The sequence below is a fragment of the Onychostruthus taczanowskii genome, unplaced genomic scaffold (assembly GCF_017590055.1).
Source record: "Onychostruthus taczanowskii isolate IOZ18803 unplaced genomic scaffold, ASM1759005v1 scaffold90, whole genome shotgun sequence".
Lineage (NCBI taxonomy): Eukaryota > Metazoa > Chordata > Aves > Passeriformes > Passeridae > Onychostruthus > Onychostruthus taczanowskii.
Window position 1 is genome coordinate 2016485 of NW_024506994.1, and position 25769 is coordinate 2042253.

At 41.1% G+C, this 25769-nt stretch overlaps 1 protein-coding gene across 1 annotated transcript in view; it reads right to left on the reverse strand.

Annotated features, from left to right (window-relative positions):
* Positions 1-2254: 2254 nt before the first annotated feature.
* The window catches only part of PKHD1 (PKHD1 ciliary IPT domain containing fibrocystin/polyductin), a 237622-nt gene continuing 214107 nt past the window's right edge, over positions 2255-25769 (reverse strand). The window contains exons 60-65 of the mRNA XM_041426139.1: positions 15636-15762; positions 14988-15075; positions 11630-11737; positions 7797-7952; positions 7182-7316; positions 2255-2607 (exon numbers count right to left, since the gene is read on the reverse strand). Coding sequence (XP_041282073.1) covers positions 2255-2607; positions 7182-7316; positions 7797-7952; positions 11630-11737; positions 14988-15075; positions 15636-15762 — 967 coding nt within the window. The remainder of the gene's footprint in view (positions 2608-7181; positions 7317-7796; positions 7953-11629; positions 11738-14987; positions 15076-15635; positions 15763-25769) is intronic.

Consider the following 25769-nt stretch of genomic DNA (forward strand, 5'->3'; position numbering starts at 1 on the left):
CCCTGTTACAGCCCCTGCCATGCGTGGGGACACCTCCCTCTATCCAGGGTGACCTCCAAGCCCCATCCAGCCTGGCCTAGGACACTTCCAGGGATGGGGCAGCCACGACTTCCCATTAATCACACAGTTCCATTAAGAGTGAGTGTTTTAACTCAGTCTCATGGAAAACATATATGGAAACATTTCAAAATAAATCTGGATCTCCCTCTGACACGAAGCAGAAGGATCCCATTTCATCCAATTGCTGTTGCACTCAGCATAAACCCAATAATTTTAGGAAAAGAAGTAAGTTTATGTTGAGACATGAAATGGCTTCAACCTCTTCAACTACTGAGTCTCATTCACATCTTTCTCTCCGATCACTACAGTGTTGTGTTTTCAATATTTTTATTTTTTCTGATACACAAGATCCCCTAAATGTGTTACTTATTCAGGATTTGCTGCATGTTTGCACCCATTTTTCACTGTGTTTTTTTTCACTTTCTCCCCACTTCTTTCCCATGTGCCACCACCCACTCAGCTGAAAATGCTGCAATTAAAGACTGAGCCCTGTTAATTCTATTAGAGGTCCAGCTATACAGGACATTACTTATTCTGCAAACAAAGTATGGAGAAATTCAAAGATTTTGAACTAAAGGATTAATTTAAACCCTTAACTATTTCCAGTATATCAACATTTTCCCCCCAAAAATTCTTTTTTGTATTGTATTTTCATATAACTAATTAAATGATCTTTTCTGGCATTTTGATGTGTGATTATATATTATTTTCTTTTATACTGGTTGGATATGATGGAATAACTTATTGGAAGTAGAAACACTGAAGGGAAATAGAATTCATAGAATGGAGGAATTGTATTTCTGCAGAGAGGGAAGGTTCTACTGCCATGTAGCATCTCTGGAGAGAACAAAGGGTTTCCCAATAATTTCACCTGAAATGGATGTCGTTGAAAGCCATAACTTTTTATTCAGACCCTGAATCATGATCCATATGGATCCACTCAATAATAATATTTTGGCCTCTCCAGAAAATTATGTAATAAATGGCTTTTCTACACCATGGAAGGAGGTAAGAAAGACTGATCCATTGCTCTTAATAAGGTTTTCATCCACAAGTGTCTTATACCAAAAAAACTCCTCTCAACAAGAAGCCTGGCTCAGTGTGCAGTCAGTCTAATTTCACCCCCAAATTATGATTATAAAGACACCATAGTGCAGAAGCTGAAGATGGAGAATCTATTTTTGTGCCCAGGAAACTGAGCAGCTTGATCAGAATCTGCACCTTAACTCTTTCAACCTGAAGAGAACTGGTTTGTGGTTTGTTTGAGTTTTGTTCCAAATCAAGGTTTTTCACCTTCTCTTCCACTTCTGATCTGGCCAAAAACCTCATCTTCCTAAGTAGTTTTTTTCCTCAAAGGAGTATAAATTTTATCTGGTGCCACCAGGACACCTTGCAACCAAGAATTTTATGGTACAGAGAAGGTATAATAAAGCTCCTCATCTTCCAGCTCAGTAAAGCAAAGCACAGAGGAATTCCCTGAGCAACTGAAGAATATCAGCATTATTATTATTATAATCCATAAAGAGTAGTGTTCATAACAAGTCAGTGATTTAAAGGTGTCAGAAAACAATGCCATGGTGAAGACTTACTCAGTAAAACACTTTAATCTAAAAAACAAACAAGCAAAAAAACCAAAAAACACAAACAAAACAAAACAAAACACAGGCTTAAGTAGAGCACTATGGAAGCACTTACTCAAGCCACAATGAATAAATGTAAAAACAGGAATAAATGTAAAAAAAGGAAAATATTGGTGTACATACTAAGGTTCTTTGAATGAAACTAAAAGCATGGCTGGAAGAAATGGGAAATTTATATATATTTACATATATTGATATTCACCAGCAATACTCAAGACACTAAGACTACATCCATGCTAGAACATCGTAGTGCCAGAAACCCTGTTCAGTTGTTAGGCTGAACCCTGACTGCTTTTCATCCCATAAGCACTCCCCAAAACAACTCCTGGAGAGAGTTTTGGAGTCAGGAGAAATGTTCTCAAAGGGCAGTTTGGATGCACCCACCCCATTCTGGAACCCAAGAGGGGTCAGCACCAAAGACCCTCACAGCTGGCTGCAGGCTCATTTGCCCACGTGGTCGCCCATCCCAATACCTGTAGGGTTTTCTCTGAGCACAGAGGCAAAAGGCTCAGCCCCACAGGGACCACACTGCTTCACCCCCTCCCAGCACTGCCTCACCCCTCTGCTGCCACCATGGCAACACATTCTCTGACATCGTTCTGGGGTTGGGGCAGCCTGTCGGGCTTCTCTCCTTCCTGGCTGTACCCAGCTGAAGTTTGGGGCATTTCCTCCGGGCTGGAGCACCCCGGGACTGCTGGCTGCTGAAGCTCCTCAGAGTCACCAGGAGCTCTTCCTCCACGGGGCTGCTGGTGACTGCCAGTTTTCCTGGCTGAGGGAAAGGTGTGTCTGTCCCCTGTCTTGGGCTGGGCAATGCTTGGCTTTCTTGCTGACTTGGCTTCACAGGGCTGCAGGTTCAGCTCCTCTGCACGTCCTGTGGCAGCTCCCACTGCTCCACTTCCTTCCATCTCTGTGAAAACAAGACTTGCTTTATTCTTACAATAATTACAAGACCCCCACCTCCATGTACAATATCCTTTTATGCCTTTATTGTGTGTTAAAGGCATCAATAAATTTTTAACTTTTTTTCCCCCATTTTACATGGGTGGACAATGATAGGACAACAGGGAAGAGTTTTAAACTGAATAGGAGAGATTTAAGTTAGAGATTAGGAAAAAATCCTTCCCTGTGAGGGTGGTGAGGCCCTGGCACAGGTTGTCTGGGGAAGCTGTGGCTGCTCCATCCCTTGAAGTGTTGGATGGGGCTTGAAACAACCTAGGATAGTGGAAGGCGTGCCTGCTCACAGTGGGAGGAAGTAGGTGAGTATTAAAGTCCCTTCCAACCCAAACCACTCTGTAATTCTATGATTAATTAAAAAGCAGTTACTGTTACAGAAATAGTTTCAGTGGCCATACATTTCAGTTTGACAGAAATAAATTGGCAAAGCCAAACAACCATTCGCTATTTCCACAAATAAGTAAAAAACAACAACCCAGCTGGTTTGTGCTTATTGACACACTCACAGCTGCTAGAGCATCTCCAACATTTAGAAAAATTTTAATAAATGTTTAATAATCAATTGTGTAGAATACAGTTTCTTAGTAAGCTATGTATAGCTAAGACTGATAATATTTTAATAATACACACCCTTAAAATGCATCATCCCTTTCTGAAACAGGCTGTAACTTAAGGTAGAACTTTGTATTTCTGACATTTGAGTCCTACTCGAGGCAGAGCCTGTAACCTGCAATGATGTTTTTTTTTAAAAATGACATAGAAAAAAATGAAAGAAAAGGAAAATATACACTATACATTTTTCATGTGGAAATGTTTGCATCCTTATCTATCAAATAGTTGCCAATAACAGAGGCACGGTCACTTGTAATGACATAGTAGATAATTTCCGAGCTGACAGAGTGTGCCATGATTGGCAGCCTAATTTGTAGCTTCATGTGGATGCTAAAAACATTTATAATTTTCCTGTAATCCTCTCCCTCCCCACATTAAAAAAAAAAAAAAAAGAAAAGAAAAGCCATCAGCCTACACCCAAACCTTTAATACTCATTCCAAATCCAGAACTAGTCCTGGTCAATGTGTCATGTGTGAGTGGACAAAATCAGATTTTTTTAGTCCATTTATCAGCACACATTTTAAGTCCTTAGCACAAATAATGCCAGAAAATGTGTTATGACCACTTCTGATGTTTTAGGTTTGTCCTTTCAGTTTCAGCCTGTAACATTCAGCCTCATGGCTGTTCAGATTCATTTTTTTCTGCATTTTCTGTAACTCATTAATTTAAACTATATTTGTTGAATCATAGAATATCTCAAACTGGAAGGGATCCATAAAGGGTCATTGAGTACCGCCCCTGCTTCTCATAAAACCATCTAAAATTAAATCATATTTCAGAAAGGTTGCACAGACACTCCTTGACCAACTTGAACTCTGACAGCCCTGGCTGTCAGAATGACTTCATGCTTGGGATCTGTTAAAGGGTGTTGTTGTTTTTTTCAACTTGTACACTCATAAATTTAACTTTCAGGGTTGTACCTCTTGGAAATCCACCAGAAAGTTGTTTCCAAAATTTCAGCAGTGAGATATATTATTATGTTTAGCACTTTTCCTTCTTAAGCTGGCTTTAACTCTAGGTAGTTGGCTGATTTAAGGTACAAATTACATATATCACCAGGTTCAATTTTCCTCTTTAGACACATAAACAAGATAATAAGGTCATGATCTCTTATACCAAAGCTTCATGTTAGTTCTGGAGATTTATTGACTCTCTCATCTTCAAAGGTGCCATTATCAACAGTGGAAAAAAGGTTTTTCAAGCAAGCTTGAATCAGTGGAAGAGGCTACAAGTTTACTGGATAGAAGCAGGTTCAAGGATGAAGTACTGCCTTGAGATTCCTGATTTTTAAGCATTAAATACAAACTATTCAGTATCATGAAAGCATATGATTAACTGGATTAAGTCCCATCTAACAGAGCTCAGGCAGAAATTATATATGGGAAATAATTCTCAGGGATGTGTGGCAGTACCAGACTCTACCACTGAAATGGAAATTCAGCGTAGCCACTGGTGATTTGGAATTTAAACTGAAATTGATTCTGATGAAATTTTCTAAAACAAAGGGATAATGGCAAACCATAGAAAGGAAGGAGGAGGAGCTGATCTGAGCAAGCTGGGAGCCAGAAGGAGAGACCCAATTTACAGACTGGTATAACATTTTCAGGAACATACAGTGATTTCTAGCTGAAGACATCCAAGGAGTTCCAAGAATAAGAATCAGTCAGGTACCATTCCGAAAAGGTTCAGGGAAAGGACAGAAAATTGAAGCTAGAAATGTAAGTTGTAGGAGGATACAAGCACTCTGTTGAACCACCAGAATAAATTGCAAAAAGCAAAAAGAAACAATATGTTCCTGCACCTCCAGGTGTGTTCTGTTAACAGTGTCTTAGTGCATCAAAAGTTCTTCAATTCAAGAGAGAGATAATTACAAGCAGCTAAGGAGATTTTCCTTGTTAGACCAAGGCTGGGCAAGGCAATATCTTTATCCCTTCTCCTTACTGCACGGCATAACTGTGAATATTGTTTTCTTCCTCATCTTCATCCTCAGTTGCTCCTTTTGGTACAATATCCAGGGCCCTTGATCCATTGAACTTTGCACTCCAGAAACACCCACCAATGAGAAAATCTCTGTTTTGCAAATCTTACTTGTGGTGATTAATAAATAAAGGCCCTGAACACTTAATTGTATTAGAAAAGCAGTATTTCTTATGAGGGGAAGAACTACAAAGCAGAAACTAAACAAAAAGAGTGCAGCTTTGATTTCTTCTCTCTCTCTCCAAAACCAACAGCACTTTAAATAGGGGGGAATCAAACATTAGACGTTTCCAAGTCATATGTATTAAATTCACTTAAGATATTGTTACCCTTGTTTAGATTTGAACATATTGGGGAATCTTTTTGTCTTGCAACTATTCCTAAAAGACTCTAAGTGGCTGGATTGCCTTTTTCTGACAAAAAAATCCTTCCCATGAATTATTTACACGACGGCTCCAATCAATGCTGTACCTGTCAGCCTCCCCAGCCAAAATGAAAGTTCACTATGTAAAGGTGCCAAGGGAGAGTGGCAGCCTCCCACTGCGAGTTTATAGACAGAACTAAGTCAGCACGCATTATGTGTCAGAGCCGACATCAGACAGAATCAGATCCTTTGATCTCAGACCTCCACAGGAAGCTTAGATCTCAGACAAATTAGATAAAAAATGAATTTATAGCAGATATGTGTCCTAAGGCACACAGCTGAATGCCGTGTTTTGGAAGAGTATGGCAAATATCAAAACACGTAAACTGCAGAATTTCCTCTCTCCTTCTCTCTCTCCCTCTGCTTTTGTGATAGACACTAATTAAAAGGAGGTAAAATTCCAGCTCGCCTCTTCCTGCCTCTTATGTAATCCACAGGCTTCAGTAAGGAGGAGGAAAAAGAAATTCCCAAAACAGAGTAAATGGAGGTTCATCAGGGTTACCCGAATGCCCTTAGATCTGTGCTGTTGGCAGGTGAGATTAAAAAAAAAAAAAAGCCCTCAACTACTGTAAGAACATTTTACACTTGCAGAAAGGGAAGCTGGTGCTTTGTGCTGCCAGCCACATGCCCCCGGGGCTGTCTGCTTTTCTGTGACCTCAGAAGGAGTCGGGTTTGATCAGGAGATGATGAAAGGACAAGTCTGGAGGAGGTGTGCAGGGAAAGGGTTGTTTGTGGCAGGACCCTGGGGAATAAAGTGGGATACAGGGTGGGGTGGGTGGGAGTGGAGCTGCTTTGGGCTGCTGGGTTTGGACTCACAGGACCATGCAAATGAGCCCTGGGTGGGTTTCTTACCTCCAGTGTAACTCACAGTCCTTCACAGCCTGCAAACTGCCCAGAGCTTTTTGTCCCACTCCAGCACCTGGAGATGTGGGCAGGGAGGAACCCTGCTCCTCCAGGCATGTGGGGACAACAGGAGTATTGGTCCCTGCCCTACTCCAAAAACGCTGGGAGAAATGATGGGCTCACTGAATCATAGAATATCCTGGATTGTGGGGAAGGAACCCAAAAGGATCACTGAAATCCAGGCCCTGTCCCCACACAGGACACCCCAAGGATCACAGCATGACCATAAGTGGGATTATGCTGCTGCCTTCAGTGTAGCTGTGAATTCACCCCACCTGTATTAAAGGAGATGAAATGATAAATAGAAAAAAATCTGGGAGGAAAAGGAGTAGGCAATAGAGACAGACTTTTTGAGAACGCACCATTGATCCTATACAAACCTATAGAATCATAGAAACACTGAAGTTGGAAAAACCTTTTAGATCCTTGTGTCCAACCACCAAGGCAGCATCACTGTGTTCACCATTAAACCTTTCCCCAGCTGCCACATCCCACACATTTTTTGAACTCTTGCAGTGATGGTGACTCCATCACTTCCCAGAGAACACCTGAATGTGTTAAAAGACATAAAGTGACTCAGTGTCCAATAATTTATGAATTGCAGTCTCACCTCCTGCTACAGACACTCCACTTTTGGTTGGTCCTTGATTGTAGCAAGGCTTGGTGGGAGCTGCAGGAGGCTGTGCTTGCTCACTGGGTCTCTTGATGCTGTCCCGTGGGAGATGAGGCTGTTCAGTCCTCGTTTCTGCAATGAAACACACAGTCACATCACTCTCAGCGCATCCTCTGTTCAGCGGAAATTATTAATTCAAGCAAAAACTGAACATATTATTGAATATATAGTAGAATATTGCTTGGAGATATATATATATATATGCCACCAAATGCTGTGTCCACACAACTTTGAACACTTCCAGGGATGGTGACTTCACCACTGTCCTGGGCAGCCTGCTCCAGTGCTTAAAAAACCTTTCCTAGAATAAACTTTTTGTAATATCTGTCTGGACTCAGACACCTTTTATAGGCATAAATCTGTATAACCTTAAACTATCGTAGAATCGTGGAATATTCTGAGTTGGAAGGGAACCACACTGATTATTGAAGCCCAACTCTTGTCTCTGCATAAACTACAAACTCCTTATTAATGAACGTGGCCACTCTGGGGATTTGTTAAATGAAACAAGGAGTCTGCAAGTATAAATTCTTGTGGATATTTTCAACTTACTGTTGCTTTTGCTCTTCCTGAACCAGCAGAAGGAAAGAACGATGATGAATGCAGATGCTGCTGAGCCCAGTATGACAACGAGGATCATGCTGGCCCTGACTCTCAAGGGCACAGAGAAGGTGGCAAATGGCTGGGACAGCACAGTGAACTTTACCCCTGAGAATTTAAAGCAGTCAGTTTGTTACAAAAGCAAGGACAGCAATTTCACAGCTAAAGCACCACCCTATAACTTTTTAACAGGGATGCCACTGGTAAAGATGCATTCAGGGACAAACCATAAATCCATCTCCAGACAGATCCAACATTAATGGACAATATTTATTTAGGACTGAGTACCAAGATAACCCATACATGTAATAATTTTTCTACAAGCTAAGTTTCAAGCTTTCAGTGCTTTCTGAAGCATAAACAGCTTCTTTGCATTCAACAGTACTTAATATTTCTTCTATGAATTTGTCTAACTGACACAAACCTCAGATAATACATTCACAATGCATCTGCTTTTGAGGCCAGACAGATCAGGCCCCTACAGAAAACATGCACATTTTCTGCCACAGAATCTGGTTGTGACAAGACAGTTCTTAATACTTTTTTTTTTTTTTTTTTTTTTACAGGCTATACCTGAATCATATCTATAGAAGTTTGGGGAAACGCAGAAATAGTCACCAGCATGAAGATTAAATCCATGATGCAGAGAACTCCCAGTGAACTTGTTAATAATTTCCACCATGTTGATAATGAGCATTATAAATAAAAAATGTCAGTGTCCCTGCTGTTACACAGTAAATATTTAGTCTCTTGAAAGACAGAAGCTCTGAGTAGTGCTCTGCACTCAGAGGTTCTAAAGTTTTCTCTAAATGGCAGAATCAAGCCAGGCATTGCTCATAGTCTCTGTGTTCAAGAATCCATTGGGTCTCAGATCTGAGTTGCAAGGACTGGAAGAGGACCAGTACTGCCCTTTTGAAATAGAAAGAGGTTTTGATTCCCTAAATTATTTGCAAAACAAGTTCTGAGTGCAGATGTGCTTGGCAAGGACAGGAGTTTAGGAAAACTGGCCCTGGTACTCTCTGTAGACCACCTTGAAGGATGTGGATTAGCACATCAACTCACTAAGTGTCTTACTACCTGACTCATTATTCGTCCTAACCTCACAATTCTAAACATTTTGATGGATGGATATTTCTTTTATTTGACTTCCACTTTTAATAAAATCTATAAGCCTGTTTTTTTCATCAGTTCATTAAAAAAATCAGAAATGCTGTCAGATGTAGGCTTGGAGACCAGGGCAAGTAGCTGTAGGTACTTTTAGCAGAAACTAATTAGATTTGTGTCAGTGTTGTCCACCTGAACAAAGCTGGGCTGCATCAGAACAAGGTGGGAAGCATGTTCCAATTGGGAGAAATCTGCCTGCAGGTACAAACACATATGAACTTCAGCTGAGAGAAGAAATCTCTCAGGTATCAAGAACTTTACACAGACAGGTGTTTAAAGGTGTTTTGCACTACTCTAATAGTTTGTGAGTAGGATGCTGCTGGCTTAAATGGAAAGTGGATGTATCAAACCCATTGGGATCCATATCAGTGAAGGGAATATTACTGTAAAACAAGGAGCAGGATGATGCAGTAGGGCTATGAATAGTCTGCTCTCCCCAGGAGCTACCACTAAAACATTTGGGATTATTGCATTTGACATCAGCTGCACCTCCTGAGCTGTCTCCAAACAGTGAATTACGCCAGGCTAGGTGTATAGAGCAACTGGTTCATGAAGATGTATCACAAACATCTACTATTTGATTGTTTAATTCCTTAAAGTAAACCTCTTCAGTGCGAATCTGGAAGTGTAAAAACCTTTATGCTGCCTCCAGCACGGCTCCCAATTACAAGGAGCAAAAGGCATTGTGCTTTTGGTGTGTACTTTTGCAATGCACTTTAAAAGTGTGGAATAATCTGATTTACACAGGTGATACCTACACAGGTGCATCAGCTGCCTGTACACATTGGTACCTCTAAGCATGCTCCATGGGGGAGAATGGGTCTAAACTGGAAGAGGGCAGATTTAAATTAGGTATTGAGCACTGGCACAAGTTGCCCAGGAAACCTGTGTTTGGCCCATCCCTGGAAGTGTTGAAGGTCAGCCTGGATGGAGCTCTGAGCATCCTGGTCTACTGAAAAGTGTCTCTTCCCAACACAGGGGAGTTAAAACTCGATGATCTGAAAGATCCCTTCCAATCCAAACCATTCTGTGATTCTCTTATTAATCCTTAGTAATTCTCTGACTGGCTAAATATTTCAGAAAAGGGATCTCTGTTCGACCTTTGTTCAGAAAAAAGATTTTGGGATTTACCTGAAACAGGTTTCCAAACACATTGCATTAAGCTGTGCTTCCATCCTAAAGAATCAGATCTTGTGAGGTGCTGACTTTCCATCTGCTCTCACTGATGAGAAGGTAATGGGAGCTGCATGTGTTTAGCAGCTCAAAATACATAAAAACCCTCCCCCCTTGGAAGGCCCACCTCTAAGTGTTTCATGCACCCCAATTCTTCCTTTGCCAAGCCATAGGAAGCACTGGATTTGGATGAGCCATTTGTGGTAGCCTAAATGTTTACAAACTTCTAATTTTTTTTCCTCAGATTTTTTTATTACCCACTTCCACTTGGCCACTTCACCAGTTAGATATACTTGTTCCCTCTGTTTTTTTCTGGATGAGGCAAGACATGAGAGATAGATGATAGATAGATAGATAGATAGATAGATAGATAGATAGATAGATAATATATCTATATCATCTACAGTGGTATTTATCTGGAGAAATATCCATGCATATATATCTATATAAAGAGAGATGGATGGATGGATGGATGGATGGATGGATGGATGGCTAAATGGATGGAAGGATGGATGGATAAATGGATTAATAAATGTATGGACAGATGGATGGATGCAAAACCACAGAGGTTTTACACACAGTCTTACAACATCTATATCGTAGTATGTCCCTGGACTGCATGCCAGACCTGTTCCTGCTTCTCCATATCCTTGCCTCAGCAGCCATCCTGAGACAAGAAACCAACACTTTGACCCCTCTATACCTTCAGAAACAGATTTAGAGATAATTTCAGGCCCCCAAACAGTTGCAGAGGTGCTTCTCTTGTGAAAACATCTTGAGGATTTTCCAAGGCAGACTTCACAGGGTGCCTTGTCTCCAGTGTCCCCCTCAATTGGCATTTCCAAGAAGGCATAAGCACACCTGCCTCCTCTTTACTGAGATGCTCAGGGGCCTCTGAATGTGCCAACATCATCTGCAGAAGCTCTTAGGAAAGCCCTGGCAGAGCCCAGTCCTGGAGTCATGCTCTGAATGTGCATAACCACCTATAAAAGTGACCAGGTGCAAGCAAACAGTCAGGGAAAGGCACTATGAAAATAGCCAGGAGCACAGATGGAAAATTTCTGAACATAAACAGGGGAAAAAAGAGGGAATGAGAGGCTGCAATTTATAGGAAAAAGTTTGCTCAGTCAACTTAACTGATTTTAAGTTTCTAATTTCTTGGGATACTTACTAGGGAATCCAGGGAGAAAGAGGCACCTTTTTCTGACAATACTTCTCTGTACTTATTCATCAGATTTGAGAGATCTTGCATGAATAGCAGAGGAATCACCCAGCTCCCCTGCTGCCTGGGGAATGCCAGCTTGGATGTGGAACAGAACTCAGCCTATTTGGAGGTTTGGCATAGCTCCACCCATTCAAACAAAGTTTAACTCCTTTTTTATAAATTCAGGCCACCTGTAGGGTTTTGATTTTACCAAAACAAAGAATACACAGAATACAGGGTTTACCTGGAGGTGATGTGACTGTGAACACAAGTCTCCAGTTTGTTCCTGAGCTGGAGACAGCCAGATTGGAAAAGGTTGCACATCCCTCTATGACCTGCACTTGGGTGAGCCCTGGAGAGTCAGAAAAAATCATATTGCAATTAACAGCAACCAGGTAAGGGCCACTTAAGCACCTCAGGGTGTCCTCATGACTTTAAGGGACTTCAGAAAGCCTAAATTAATTATCCATCTTAAGCATTGTGTCTAACCCCAGAAAATTTCACACAGAGATACTCAGAAAACAAATTCCAGAGGGATTGGAGGGCTTCAGCTTCTAAATATTTATTCTTTGAGCTCATTGTGAAATGGCATTTTCTGTGTGTTATAGGGGTGTAATGTGAATGCAGCAGTTAAAGGGATCAAACAAAGGTAGCAGGAGTTATAGAGATGCACTAGAAAGGTCCAAGTGCCCATTTTTAAATTTAGCTCATGTCTTGTGTGACTAAGTACTTCACCAAGGTTAGGAGAGTGATAATGAGGGTGTCCCAAGGGGATGGTCTCAAGGAGTCAACCCCTGTAACTAAGGGACAAGCTGAATCTTCAATTCCTTTCTGATTTGTTTCACCTTATCTTTCAGGCATATTCCCTCCTGTCATATTGTTAAATCTCTTGGAATTTTTCTCCAACTCTGTCAGATGCTTTGAAGGGTATTTGGCCATGGAAAATGTCTGTGGTGACTGCCCTGAGACAGTACAGGTGACACTGTCAGCTGGAAATCTGGCAGGGAAAAACTCCAAGGGGAACATTAAAATGAAACCCAGGAAAGAGAATTTCTCCATCACGTTACCTCTTGTTGTGATCTATCAGGGAATCCATTCTGACTCAACATTTGCCCTTGCCATGATTGTTATTTCTGTAGGCTCTTTTAAAAAGTTATAATTTACTTTGCAACTGGATCCCCATTTTATTGTGTGTATCTTTGAGCACCAGCCAAGGCCTGGCCTTTGAGTGATGCTGGCCAGGTCTGATCTGCATTCAGACTCCTGGGGTGAAAGGGGTGAAATCCTAAAGGCTGACAAATTTCCAAATGTTGGTTCAGGTGGGGGTGAGATGCCAGAACTTCCTCAGGATGCTGGACTGGCTCCAGTGATCACAAACACAGACTTTTGCCTGCTGAAAGACAACATGTCATAACTATTTGCTTTATGAAGCAGGTGGCTTGGCATTTTATTGCAGTTAAGCAGCACAGGTGAAGGTACATAAAGCTGAATGTGGGCAGGACATTTCTACTCTGCCATTCTCATGTTCAGGATATTGAGCAATGTGGTGAATTAGCAATTGCTGAACTACAGCCAGAAATTTCCCAAGACAAGGTCCTAGGCAAGACCATGACACATATTAATTATTTAGCAACATAAATTATAAAGTTTCTCCTCTCTGTGACTCTGGTACAATTTAATTTGTTAATATCCCAGTTAGTTTTGACCACATATATGGGGTTTTTTTCTATTTCTGTACAACAACTAGCACACCAAACCGCCAATTTCATTACAAGTCTCCAGGATCAGCTGTGATATATAAATAATCAGTGATTTATACTGTGAATAGATTTGATGGAGATGTGGGAATGTAAGTTTCTTTTATTGTTCCAGCTTAATCCTGGTTCATCCATCTACCACTCATACGATCCTCCTTATGACAGTGTCTGCACAGTCTACCAAGATTTTCTTGGCTCTCATACTCTCTGTAATGCAGATTTTAACAGAGGGCCTTGTCCAAATAGTTTATAATTGCCATTTCTAGTGTGTGAAGAAGCCTGGAGTACTGTACTGTACCTCTCAACAGACGCGAGCTCAGCTTTCAGGCACATATGCTCCAAAGCTCAGAATGCTACAGATATATATGGGACTCTTCCCAAAGATCTCTCAGGCAAGCTGGTATTTAACGCAGAAGCACAGCTAATTTGGAGCTAAACTGCCTTCCACGAGGCACTTTGACTGCTGTCAGATGAAGCAGCCTCAGTGTGCTAGACGGGACCCATTTCCATTAAATGCTGCTTTCACGTGCTTCAAAAGACGAGCGCAATAAGGATGTTTGTCAAAGGGAAAACTGCAGCAAACTATTACAGGCAGAACATCTGTACTGTGCTGCTCTTCCTTTGCTGGAGTTTATTGACTATTAATTTGATGCATGTATCTTTTAGAGAATGTGAAGTGTCTTTCCCTTCAGTGACTTGCTCTTTCTTTCTTTCTTTCTTTCTTTCTTTCTTTCTTTCTTTCTTTCTTCCTTCCTTCCTTCCTTCCTTCCTTCCTTCCTTCCTTCCTTCCTTCCTCCCTCCCTTCCTCCCACTGTAAGTCAGTACCTGATCCAATAATCTTTGGTTAATCTAAACCTAAGGAGTTTAGGAACATGCCCTGAAAAGGCATGAAAAGCAGCAGAAAACACCAAAGGATTTTTCTAACCTGTATCCTAGAACTATCGTGTGGTAGGAAGAATTTCTAATTAACAGAAACAGGGACTGAAAGGGTGAGAAGCTGTGATCTCTAGCATGAATGCTACTTATCTTCTCTAAATGTGAACTTTTCAACTCAAAAATAACACAAAAATGGCTTTACTGAGAACAAAATACTTTCTCTGCAATAGGGAACCTAAATTTTCATTGTGTGTGCTTCTTACTAATATTTAAATATTTTAGAAATTAAACTTATATGTTTATAATCATTATAATTTCCAACTTCTAATTTAGCAGTGAAAGACCATCCACAGGTGTTTGGTTCAGCAGTCTACTTAAACAAGGTTCTATATCTAAGCATATTCACACAACCTTGAGGGAAATCCTCACATGTTTAGAGTTTTTTACAAGTTTTCCTGAGTCTTCAATGAGTTCATGTTTTTAGATAATTGAAGACCAGAAGGGAAACATTTAGATCCCCCATGAAAAAAAAAAAAAATCAGTTTATAATATGTTAATTATAATCTATGGGCATTTGTTTCTCTCTAAACTTGGCCAGATCCTTTGGGATAAAAAAGGTGTTGTGGAACCTAAAGAAAATACCCCAGTTAACATAAATTGAAAATCAAGTGTTATGATTTCTAATTCTTCATTCTTTCCTTTTTTGACCCCAGATATGTCTTTTCAAGACAAACTATTGGATACACTTCCTTTAAGCTACCAGCCCACAAAAAGACTTCGTGAAAGCTTTTTTTTTCCCCTGTAGCATATGACTGGGCAGTTCACCAAACTCCTACTGCAACCTTCTGTTTTCAGCCCAAAGACTGGTTTTCAACTGAAGTATTTCTCAGGGAGAACTCCTAAAGTTATCACCAGCATTTTTCATAGCTGCTTTGCCATAACCCTTGCTATGGTAAAACACATCCAAACCTTTCAGCACAGCCTCAGAGGAGTCCTTGAGATGAGCTGATACAACCCAGGGCTCTGCAGGAGGGCCCAGTTTGTCAATTCTTTCACCCTGGCAGGAAGAACAGAAGAGTAGAATTACAATCTTGTCTCCTCAGCAAGACCAAAGAAAGCTTTTATGGTTTTAACAACTGTAATTTTTTTTATATATATGTCCCCTGTCTGAGGGCAGTTTGCATTTATGGGTCACATGCTACAAATGTCACAAAGGTCACCATAACTTTTCAAGGTGAGGCCACATGACAGAATGGATCAGGTTGGAAGGGACCACAGTGGCTCATCTGGTCCAACCTCCCTGCTCAAGAAGTGTCATCCCAAAGCACCAGGCACAGGATTGTGTCCAGACAGTTCTGGAATATCCCCAGTGAGGAAGACTCCACTGCCTCTCTGGACAATCTGTTCAGGGCTCAAACATTGCACAGGAAAAAAGTTCTTCCTCCTCTCCAGGTGGAACTTGCTGGGATCAGTTGCTGGCCATTCCTCTGGTGCCATGGCTGAGCCCCATGGAGCAAAACCCGGCTCCATGCCAAAAATCTCAAATGTCAAAAATCTCAAATGTCAAAATAATACTGAATTAAATAAAATCTCCATACACAGGGAGGCAAATTCTACCTTTCTGTCCAGGAAAATTATTTTTGGCTGTACAGGAAGCTGCTTCTTGATTTCTCCATCTGAAGGCTGCACCTGAACAGAGATGCTGTAGGGTCTCCTGTATAAGCATGTTTCTGAATGTTGTCTGCTTCCATTTCTTTCACATGAAAAGTGATGGGAAAGAAAAAGAAAGTAATTAAAAAAAGGAAAATTTGAAATAAGGTTTTCGCTGTTATTTTCTGTTCCTATTTTCTACCTATTTCCTACCTACCTACTATGATATTTACCATATCATAACCCTTTGATTCCTTGGGTGAGAGCAGCATGCATGGAAATAGGAAAGAGTTCTCACTTCCAAGCAAAAAGCAGCACCAAAGTATGAAAAAATCCTTTTGTTTCAATCCCCAGTTTACAGATGGAAAAGTGAGAAATTAACAAAGTAATTTATGTCCCTGGTATCATGTTGGAAGTATGTGGCAGAGACAGGGATTTTATGGATTCATGAACCCAATGCCTTAGCCCCAAATTCGTCATTGAAATGCACTGAGAGCAGTGGACCCTGCAAATGTCCTCTGTCCAGGAGAAAGATTTCCACTGAAAACCTTTGAACTCCTCTAAGAACCAAGTCTTGGTTCCTCTACACAAACACACCAATTACAGGGCTTTACTGCATTTCCTTTTCCTGCCATCACCTTCCCAATCTGCAAAGTCTGCAGACTGAAATAAAGCAGTTACAGACACCCCCTTGAAAGACATTGGTTTTTCCAAGCCTGAAATTTAAATTAGAACATCCCAGGAGAGAGCTTTTGCATTTGAATAAAGAATCAACACTTCTTTCTGAGCCTGGATCATTTCATTCCCTCTCCCAGTGCTTTGTGCCATTTAGTATATCATATATATATATATATAATTTTTATATATATATAAAAAGCTCTAATCTGCAATTGCAACGAAGTGGCTGGGGGTTTGGTATTGTCTTGAAATGAAAGAAGAAAAGCTATTCATGGATCTCTAGTGTTTGCTTAAAGGTGTTTACAAACACAAGATATACAGAGCTAAAGTTTCCTTTGCTTTTAGCTCTTTTTTTCTAGTTTGGATGGTTGCGGATGTTTTTTTTCAGAGAATTACTCTGTATTAGAAATGAGAAACTGTTCATACTGAGCTGATGGAAAATACTGGTGTGAACTACAGCTAATGGAAAGATCAACTAATGTTTTAAGGATATGTGCAGACTAGAGAGGTGGCTCTTGGATTGAAGTTTTAGTTCTTATCTTGGCTCTTTATCTTGTATTTTTGTTGGTGGGAAGTCTCAAAGACGATGTTAGGTTTGAAATTCATGTCAGGGGCATCAATAAGGTGCTGTTATCCACCTTCTTCCAAAAATGTGCATTGAGCTGTGTGACCAAACACCAAGTCATATACAACACACCAAATCATTCCTGTTTTTAAGCTAAAGAGCTGCAGTTTTCTGTGAGCTCACTGGTTCCAGCTGAGCACAGAGAGGTTCAGGTGAGTCTTAGCATAGTTTCTGTAAAACCCAATTTTCTTTTTCTCTCCTCAGCTTCTTTAACAAATAAGAAAAATGCCCTGAATTCACACCTCAGTCTCTACATGCTAAAAGTGTGCGTAGAGGAAGGCTGCCGCAAAATGTGGATCTAAGTACTTCTCACTCCCTAAGGTGAGTAGAGTCATAAAATCATAGAGTCATAGAGTCATAGAAAATTTGGATTGGAAGGGACCTTAAAGATTATCCAGTTTCATTCACTGCCATGGGCAGGGACACCTGCTACTATCCCAGGTTTCCCCAAGCCCTGTCCAGTCTGACCTGGGACACTTCCAGGGATGGAGCAATCACAGCTTCTCTGAGCAATCTGTACAACCCTCACAGTAAAAATCTTCTTCTTAACATATAATTTATATCTCTCCTCTTTTAATTTAGAGCCATTAATCCTTGTTCTTTCACTCTCTGGTAAAATAACAGTGAAGAAAACAGAACGAAGCAAAACTAGACATTGATACTTAAAATGGAAGTGTAAAAGTGAATGTCTGTTTGTAGGTAATTTAAAATTGGTCAACACAGCATGGAATGTGGTAGTTATATCCCACATGGTCCAACCTGACTCATGCTGTGAGGGACCCCCTGCCTTAGGGCACAACCCTGCACACAGCAAGTTATATTCCTTAAAATTATGTCAGTGTGGAGGAGGAGAAAGGAGCATCCTGCTGCTCCCCTGCTGATTTGTGCTGGAAGGAAAATAGGCCTTTCCTGGCACAGCTTTGCCCCAGGGAGGTGGAGGTAGATGAGTGCTTGTAGCCCAGCAAGGACCAGAGCAAGACCTGCCTTTGCCTCCATCCTGTAGCCATGAAGGATGTGCTGTTTGCCACTGGAGTCTCCTGCTGGGCAGGAGCAGGCTCGTTGGCAATTCCCTGCTGACAGGGAGCAGCTCTGATGCTCAGTGCCCTGCAGCCCTTCTAGATGTGGGCACAGCAGGCTGGGGATGCCGCAGTCTGCAGGGACACCAGGCATCCCTGATCCTGTCACCTTCAGTGCCTACACATGTCTGCTGAACAGGCTGAGGCTCCACAGGAGAGCAAGTGCTTGTCCTTTAGCAGCAGGGAAGTCTGAGGGCAGAAACTGGAGGGTCTGCTGCAGGTATTGTGGATTAACTGAGAAACTTGGTGGAGAGATTTGGGGCAGAGAAAATGAAGTATCCCCAAAATCAAGGAGAACTTGTCATTTTATTTACAATTGTAATATCAACTGTAATAATAAAATAGAAGATCATAGAATGATTTGTGTTGGAAAGGACCTTGAGGATCATCTTGTTCCAACCCCCTACCATGGGCAGGGACACCTTCCATCATCCCAAGTTACTCCAAGCCCTGTCCAGCCTGACCTTGAACTCTTGAACCTGACCTTGAACACTTCCAGGGATGGGGCAGCCACAGCTTCTCTGGGCAATCTATGCCGGGGCTTCACCACCCTCACAGGGAGGAATTTATTCCTGACATAATCTAATGTAATATAGTAATATCATTATTAATCTAGTTATATCATGTTATCATAAGAATGTCTACAACAATAATAATAGTGGGAAGAAGAAGAAGAAGAAGAAGAAGAAGAAGAAGAAGAAGAAGAAGAAGAAGAAGAAGAAGAAGAAGAAGAAGAAGGAGAAGAAGAAGAAGAAGAAGACGACGAAGAAGAACAAGAAGACGAACAAGAAGAAGAAGAAAAGAAGAAGAAGAAGAAGAAGGAGAAGAAGAAGAAGAAGAAGAAATATTATCAATTGACTTCAAGGGGAAGATCAGGATGAGAGCCTGGATCAAGGGTCCATTAAAGTCAATGTGTCTTCTAGAAAACTAAATGATACCAAAAACAAGCCTTGGCACTGACACCTGATCACCTCTACAATTAAAATGTCAGTCTCTCTTAAGCTATTGTTTAGGTCCAATGGCAAATTCCAGAACAACTCCCAAATGGTCTGGGAGCTAATACAGTCAGAAAATATTTTCACTTGGAAGTTTGGATAAGGCCATGCTGAAATATGTCAGCTGGCCTGGGTGCCAAAGAACAGCCCCTGGCATATTTAATTTCCTAATAGACATTGAAATTAATTGAACAGTTGTCTGGTATGTCTGCAATGTGCTGTAAAATCAATGTATCTTGCAAGAGGAAGGAAATTGGGAAGAATTTAGGGAATAATATGACTAAATGAATTATGATCCAGCTGAAGAGACATTTCTATTTGTTCATGGAAAGGTGGGGATTGCTGGTAACTGTAAGGGATTCAAGAAAGAGAGTTTTAGCAAGGACAGGGCATAGGCAAGCTGAGGACTTATGGCAGGCAAAATAGGTGCGTATGCACTGGAAACATTGTGAGGAACTCAGAGTTTTTGGGTGAGAATGGGTTCTGATGTCATGGGATGATAAAATAAGCCAGACCTCTGCCCTCTCAGGTGCACTGTTGGAGCTTTGTCACCCCCTGCAGATCTTGTCACTAATTATTACAGATGGGGAAGACTGACATGAGCATGAGAAGACAATGAGGAGTCTGAGGTCATTCTTCCGTTAAGCAAAAAAAGGTATTTGAAGGATGACTTATTTCCACCAATTCCCATATTTTTCCATATTATAGAAAGAAATCAAAGAGATTCATGGAGCCCAGCTCCTTGCTCAGCACGGGACAGACCCAACAAACCAATCCTGTGTCTGAGAGCATTGTCCAAGCACTTCTTGAACTCTGCCAGGTCTGGTGCTGTGACCACTGCCCTGGGGAGCCTGCTCAGTGCCCAGACACCCTCTGGGTGAAGAAACTTTTCCTGACATCCAACCTAGATATCCCATGGCACATTTTCATGTCATTCCCTCAGGTCCTGTCACTGGTCACCACAGAGCAGAGATCAGTGCAGGCCCCCTTCTTCCCCCCCATGAGGAACTTGTAACTGCAATGAGGTCTCCCCTCAGTCTCATCTTCTCCAGGCTGAGCAAACCAAGTGACCTCAGCATCTCCTCCTATGACTTCCCCCTAGGCCCTTCTTTCAATAGAACAACAAAGATGATGAAGGGTCTAGAAGTGAGATCACCAGAAGCCTTTAGAAGAAGAGGGACAGAGCAGATGTATCTGATAGGAGAGAAACATCCTCCAGATTCATTAGTGACTTCCATTAATAGCCATAGATCAGTGGAAATGCCCCTATTTACGAAGCCAGTGGCAAGGAGCTAAACCAGGCCTCCTCTGTAACACAGTCCCCAAGTTTACTGTCAGAGAAATGTCTTTTATTAAAAGTAAACAGCATCCCGCCGGAGGTCAGAGCTTTGCCGGGCTGCGTATCCCAAGGTAATACCACTTTAAGCTCCACATAAACTCTTAAACAGTTTCTATCCTAAAACCAGACCGTAGGTGGTACAGTTTTTTACGATATGTTATAATAGTGCAATAAATCTGTTAGCTTAAAATCGAATCTCCGTGGCCTTTTAGAGAAATCATCATTAAATGCAAGGCCCTGTTAATGATGCCATCCCAGTGAAATTGTTTAATCTGCTAGGGGGGTGGAAGGTCACCAAATGAATTTTTTATAATACATCAACTTGACACGCAATAGGGAAAACTGTAATAGATAAAAGCAAAGGAAAAGGGCACTGTCTTCTTCTGATAGGTCAATAGCAGCCAAGAGAGTCACTCATCCACTTTTCCTTCACTACCCTGCTCCTTTTCCATTTAATATGGACACCCAATTAATACCTCAGCACCATAGACAACCTCATTTTAGGTGAATTATAGCAATTTCTTCCCCCTTCTCCGAAATGAAAGTGATCACAATACATCATAGCATTGTGCGAATTAACGTTAATTGATTCGAGTTACCAAGCATTGATGGGCCACTTCTATAATCTGGTCCTTATTGGGAGCTGGAAGGGATGGAGGGAAGATTAGATTGCATCCCCCGTTGCTTTGACGACGGCGGTCACCTGATGGCTTGTTAGACAGTTGTACGCTTCTATTGCCGGCCCCAGTGGGGTCGTCAGTAAACTGGAGTGATGTCCAAACATCATTACACGCTGCTCCGATATTAAAGCAAAGGGATTAGCACCTTATTGCAGGCAACCTGGATTTGTCATTGTGCTGTCGTTATCCAATTTCCAGATGATAATGTGACTGTGGCCTGCGGGCACAAGGTCCTACAGCCAAACCAAGGTGCCTGTGCACGTATATATATCTATACTCTACATATATATATATATATGTAATTTTTTTTACTACTTATATGCACACACACACACTCATATCCATATATACACATGCACACTACCCCACAAACACCCAGCACCCCAAGCCATTTAACCCTTTGCTCACCAGATTCCTGCTAACAAAGCATGTGGAAGAATTTTTTCCCCCTTTCCCATCAGACGTGCAGCGGAGGCCAGGAGCACGATGTGACAGCGGAGCGGGCTGGCCTCGGAGCCAACACGGTCGTCACTCACTCGAATGTCACAGCAGACAAGCTCTGCTGATAGAGGTGACACCACTCACATGTTAAATAAGGCGGAGTGGGGACAGGGTTGGTCCCTGGGAGATGTGGCCAGCAGCTCCTCTCTGCTGGTGCCTGCGTCGTGTAAATCATCACTTATGTCTCAAGTCCCGTTAGTTGTTGGGAGTGAAAATAAATTCATGTGTGACACGAGCAAGGCAGGTTTTGTTTGACAGCACTGAGGTACCAGTGCTGGGATCACATATTTTTGCAGTGCTTGAGAAGCATAGCAGGGACACTGCGGGATCTCCTGCATGTATCTGAACAACCTTAACTTCTGAGGGAGCACTGAAATAGGGAATAACTTCCCTTGAGCTGATCCTCTTCATTTTTAATTGAGACGTAATAACACAAACCCATCAGTTTCAAAGACCAAGACTGGTGTGGGGGGTATATGGCTATTTATTCCTCCTTTTTCCCATAGATGCAAAGTTTTGTGCTCCTTTTCCCAAATCTCTCCTACCCTCTCCACCTTCCTCTTCCTCTGCTTTCTCCTGCTCTCTTTTCACCTTTCCTACCTTCTGCTCCTTTCCTGCAGAGGAGCCCGCTGAGTTTTGGAAGGCCATTGTCAGAGCAAGCAACCAAAGCTGTGTGAGGGGTAGGACTTCTAATTGCCTGAATCTTGTAATTCACAGCTGTCACCTTTGAGTGGGAATGACACATTCTTGGATACATTTACCATGGACACTAGATGCCAACAGAAATTTACTTTAAAATTTAAGGCTTAGAGGTGAAATATATCTTGGTGATAGACCCTCTTAACCCTACACTGCCAAAAGGGTTCCTGTCCAGGAAAGCAACGGTGAAAAACCATTATAATATTCATCTACTATTGTTGGAGAGGCAATGTGAAGGTCCATGGAAGGTGGTTTGAAGATTTGTTGGAAAACCTGCAAGGGAAATGCTAGCTTCACATGAGGCTCATATACAAAGGGCTGCTTTTTGTATTTTCCCCTTCAAAACCAAACAATCTTATGGACAGACATCATATTTTGTGCTTGTTTGGAACAGACTGAATGAAAAACATTTACATTCAAGCTACAGTTCAATTAACTCTATTGACCATGGACTCAGGTCAAAAAATGCCTCCTTAGTTTTCCTTCCTTGATTTAAATATGAAAGAAAAAAAAGGTTAAAAACTGTAGATCTGAGGCCTAATCTCTACATAATTAAAGATTTTTTGTACCATCATCATCCCTGGTATGACTGGGCCTTCCTTACATTGACAATTGAGTTTTGATGCCCAATTTCAATTCTACCAGAAGCAAAAGATTACTAACACACTAAAATTTCACTGTTGTTCAGACAGATAAATATTCTATTGACACAGAATATTCCCTTCACATAAACTATTTTTACATCCATTGTCACCACCTTCACTGTGGGAAGATGTGTCTGAGTCTCTAAGTTCCCAATGGCCATCCACCTCTTCTGGCCCATCCCACAATTAAGTTTCCCACTAGGAAAAGAATTATTAATTGATAATAAAAATTTCATCCTAATTCCAAAAGTACAATTTTTGATCAGGCAGTTTTATTTGACATAATACTTTTTGTTCAAGTTTTAACCCCCACTTCATAATCATGATATTTCTTATCCTATCACTCCCGTAAAGAACCCATTACAGAACCAGAATTTCCTCCGATGGAAAACCCTCTAGGTTTTTCATATGGGCTTTCCCACCTTTTCACTAGACTATAAAAGAGATGTTGGCCACCTCAACTATCCCCAAACTATTAAGTAAATAGGTAAATAAATAAATAAATATAATAATATAATTTTGGCCATGTGGGGGAAAAAATCAAGAAAATATTATTGAATGGAAAAGTGAAATGTCTCTTTCCAGTTCTATTGCAATAGTCTTCCAGTTTGTTATCTGAGGAGGAACCTGCTTCTATTTTTAAATGCAAATTTACCTCTCGATGCCTTATATGCTTTGGTTCCTGTGCTGTCATTGTCCGTCGCTATAGAGAGATTCCTCACTGGTATTTACTCTTGCAATGTATTTTCACAGATAGAATGATATTTTCCAGATATGCTTTGCCAAGATAAACAAACTCTTTATTAAATGGTTTTATGATTCTTTTCCTTACTTCTTAAAATAAACTCAGTTTCCATTATCATCTTAAATGTCCTTCCTTTTAATTATTTTGAAGTGAATTTGTCCTTTTTTGTATATCAGCTGTGAGTGAGGGTCACATTCTACATAAGAATATGCTCTCTACACTGAATATCTAACCTAAATCTAACCCTGTGAATATCTAACTTAAATTTAAATAAATTTAAATTAAAGGAGATTTTAAGCTTAGTTTAAGCTTCTGAGTATCATCACTTCCACACCTTCACTTGAGGGGTGTAGCAGGTAAAACTTTGAAATAACCTCCAGTGCTACAATATCTGCAGCTCTTGACATGGAGATTTTTAGCATCTTGCCTTTGCCTGATCACTGGAGGAAAATCAGGTATATTTATGCATGAAAAAAGCTGTCAAGTCTTTTTTTTTTTTATAAAACCCTGTGCAATTCCACACAGCAGACTGTCTGAAACCTGCACAAAAGTTACCAAATACAAAAACTTTGGGGTTAGGAGGAGTCAGAATTTATCTAGTTTGAACTCCAGCCCTGCTGCCTGCATATGTGCTGTGTGACGCAGGGAATTAGTTGTAATATCTCATTTAGTGCTCTGCATGGGAATTACTGTTGGAATATGCCATTCTTTGATAATTTGCTTCCTTTTTATTCCTTGCTGTGAGCCTGAAATTTCCTGAACAAGCACCATTTTTCATACGTTACCTCAAACATAACTCACCAAAAAAAAATTTCAGTTTGTGTCCAGTTAAAGGTCAATCAAGAAGGAGCAAAGCACCTGCAGTAGTGTGGGGATAGGGACTAAATGGCTTCTGGACAACTGCCCAGAATTACATTCCTGATTTTGTATAAAGGCACCTGCACAAAGACACACAATATATTCATCACTGTGCTTCTTGTTATTTCCTATTTATATTGATATAAGGAAGATTTTGCAAAACAGGGATTTCTACCTGTAAATACATTACAGTATCTATTATACACAGGCATTTTACTGGAAGATACACTGTGTGATAGACATCTCTGACTCTCCAGCTGTGCAAGACTATAGCAGTCACAGCAATCACCTCTGTCTTCTCTTGACAAATTAATGAGCCGTGCTTGAAGTGACCCTAACAAAGGAGTTAAATTAAAATCATGTATAAAAGCACTTCAAATCATAACAGACAAGTCATATTTTTTAAAGGCTTGGCAGTGTGAAATACAGACCTATTGACTCATACCTTACCACAGCAGGGTTTCCAAGGCTCCCCTTCAGCCTCACTGTCCTGGGCTGCAAATGAACATCCAGTCTGTGCTGATTAAAGATCTTTTTGTAGTTGTTGTTGTGTTACAAAACCATAAAATCATTAAGGCTGGGAACTACCTCTAATACTGTTTAGTCCAGCCATTAACCCAGTACCACTGTGTTGACCTCCAAACCATGTCCCCAAATGTCTCATTCATTCACCTCTTGAACACTTCCAGGGGTGCTGACACCACCCCTGCCCTGGGCAGTCTGTCCCAATGCCTAACCACTCTTTCAGTGAAAGATATTTTTCTCTAATATCCAACATAAACCTCCCCTGGTGGGAGATTTTTGCAGCTTGAGGGTTTTTTCTTATCCTGCTGCTTGTTACCTGGGAGAAGAGACTGACCCTCCCCTGGCTCCAACCTCGTTTCAGAGAGTCATTGAGCATGATAGTGATGCAGAACAATTCCCTGGTCTGAAAGCCCAAGGAGATGGGCCTGGAAGAGTGCAGGTTCTCTGTATTTCTGATGGGCCAACTGGGTTTTGCATGACTCAGGTGTGAAAATATTCCTCTTTTCCTTCTACAAAAAAATACACTGGAATACTTTGTCTGACTTGTAACCCCAGTCCTATTATCTGTGCCTGTGCCAGCATGTGCTGCTTAAATGGAGACAGATAGACAGTGGGGACAGTACATGTCCCAACAGGAAAACCCTGATTTCATTTCACAGGTTATCTGTGGCTTTATTGCATCGGAAATGTCAGCCATGAGTAATTCCAGAAAAGCTATGACTGATGGGGAGCAATA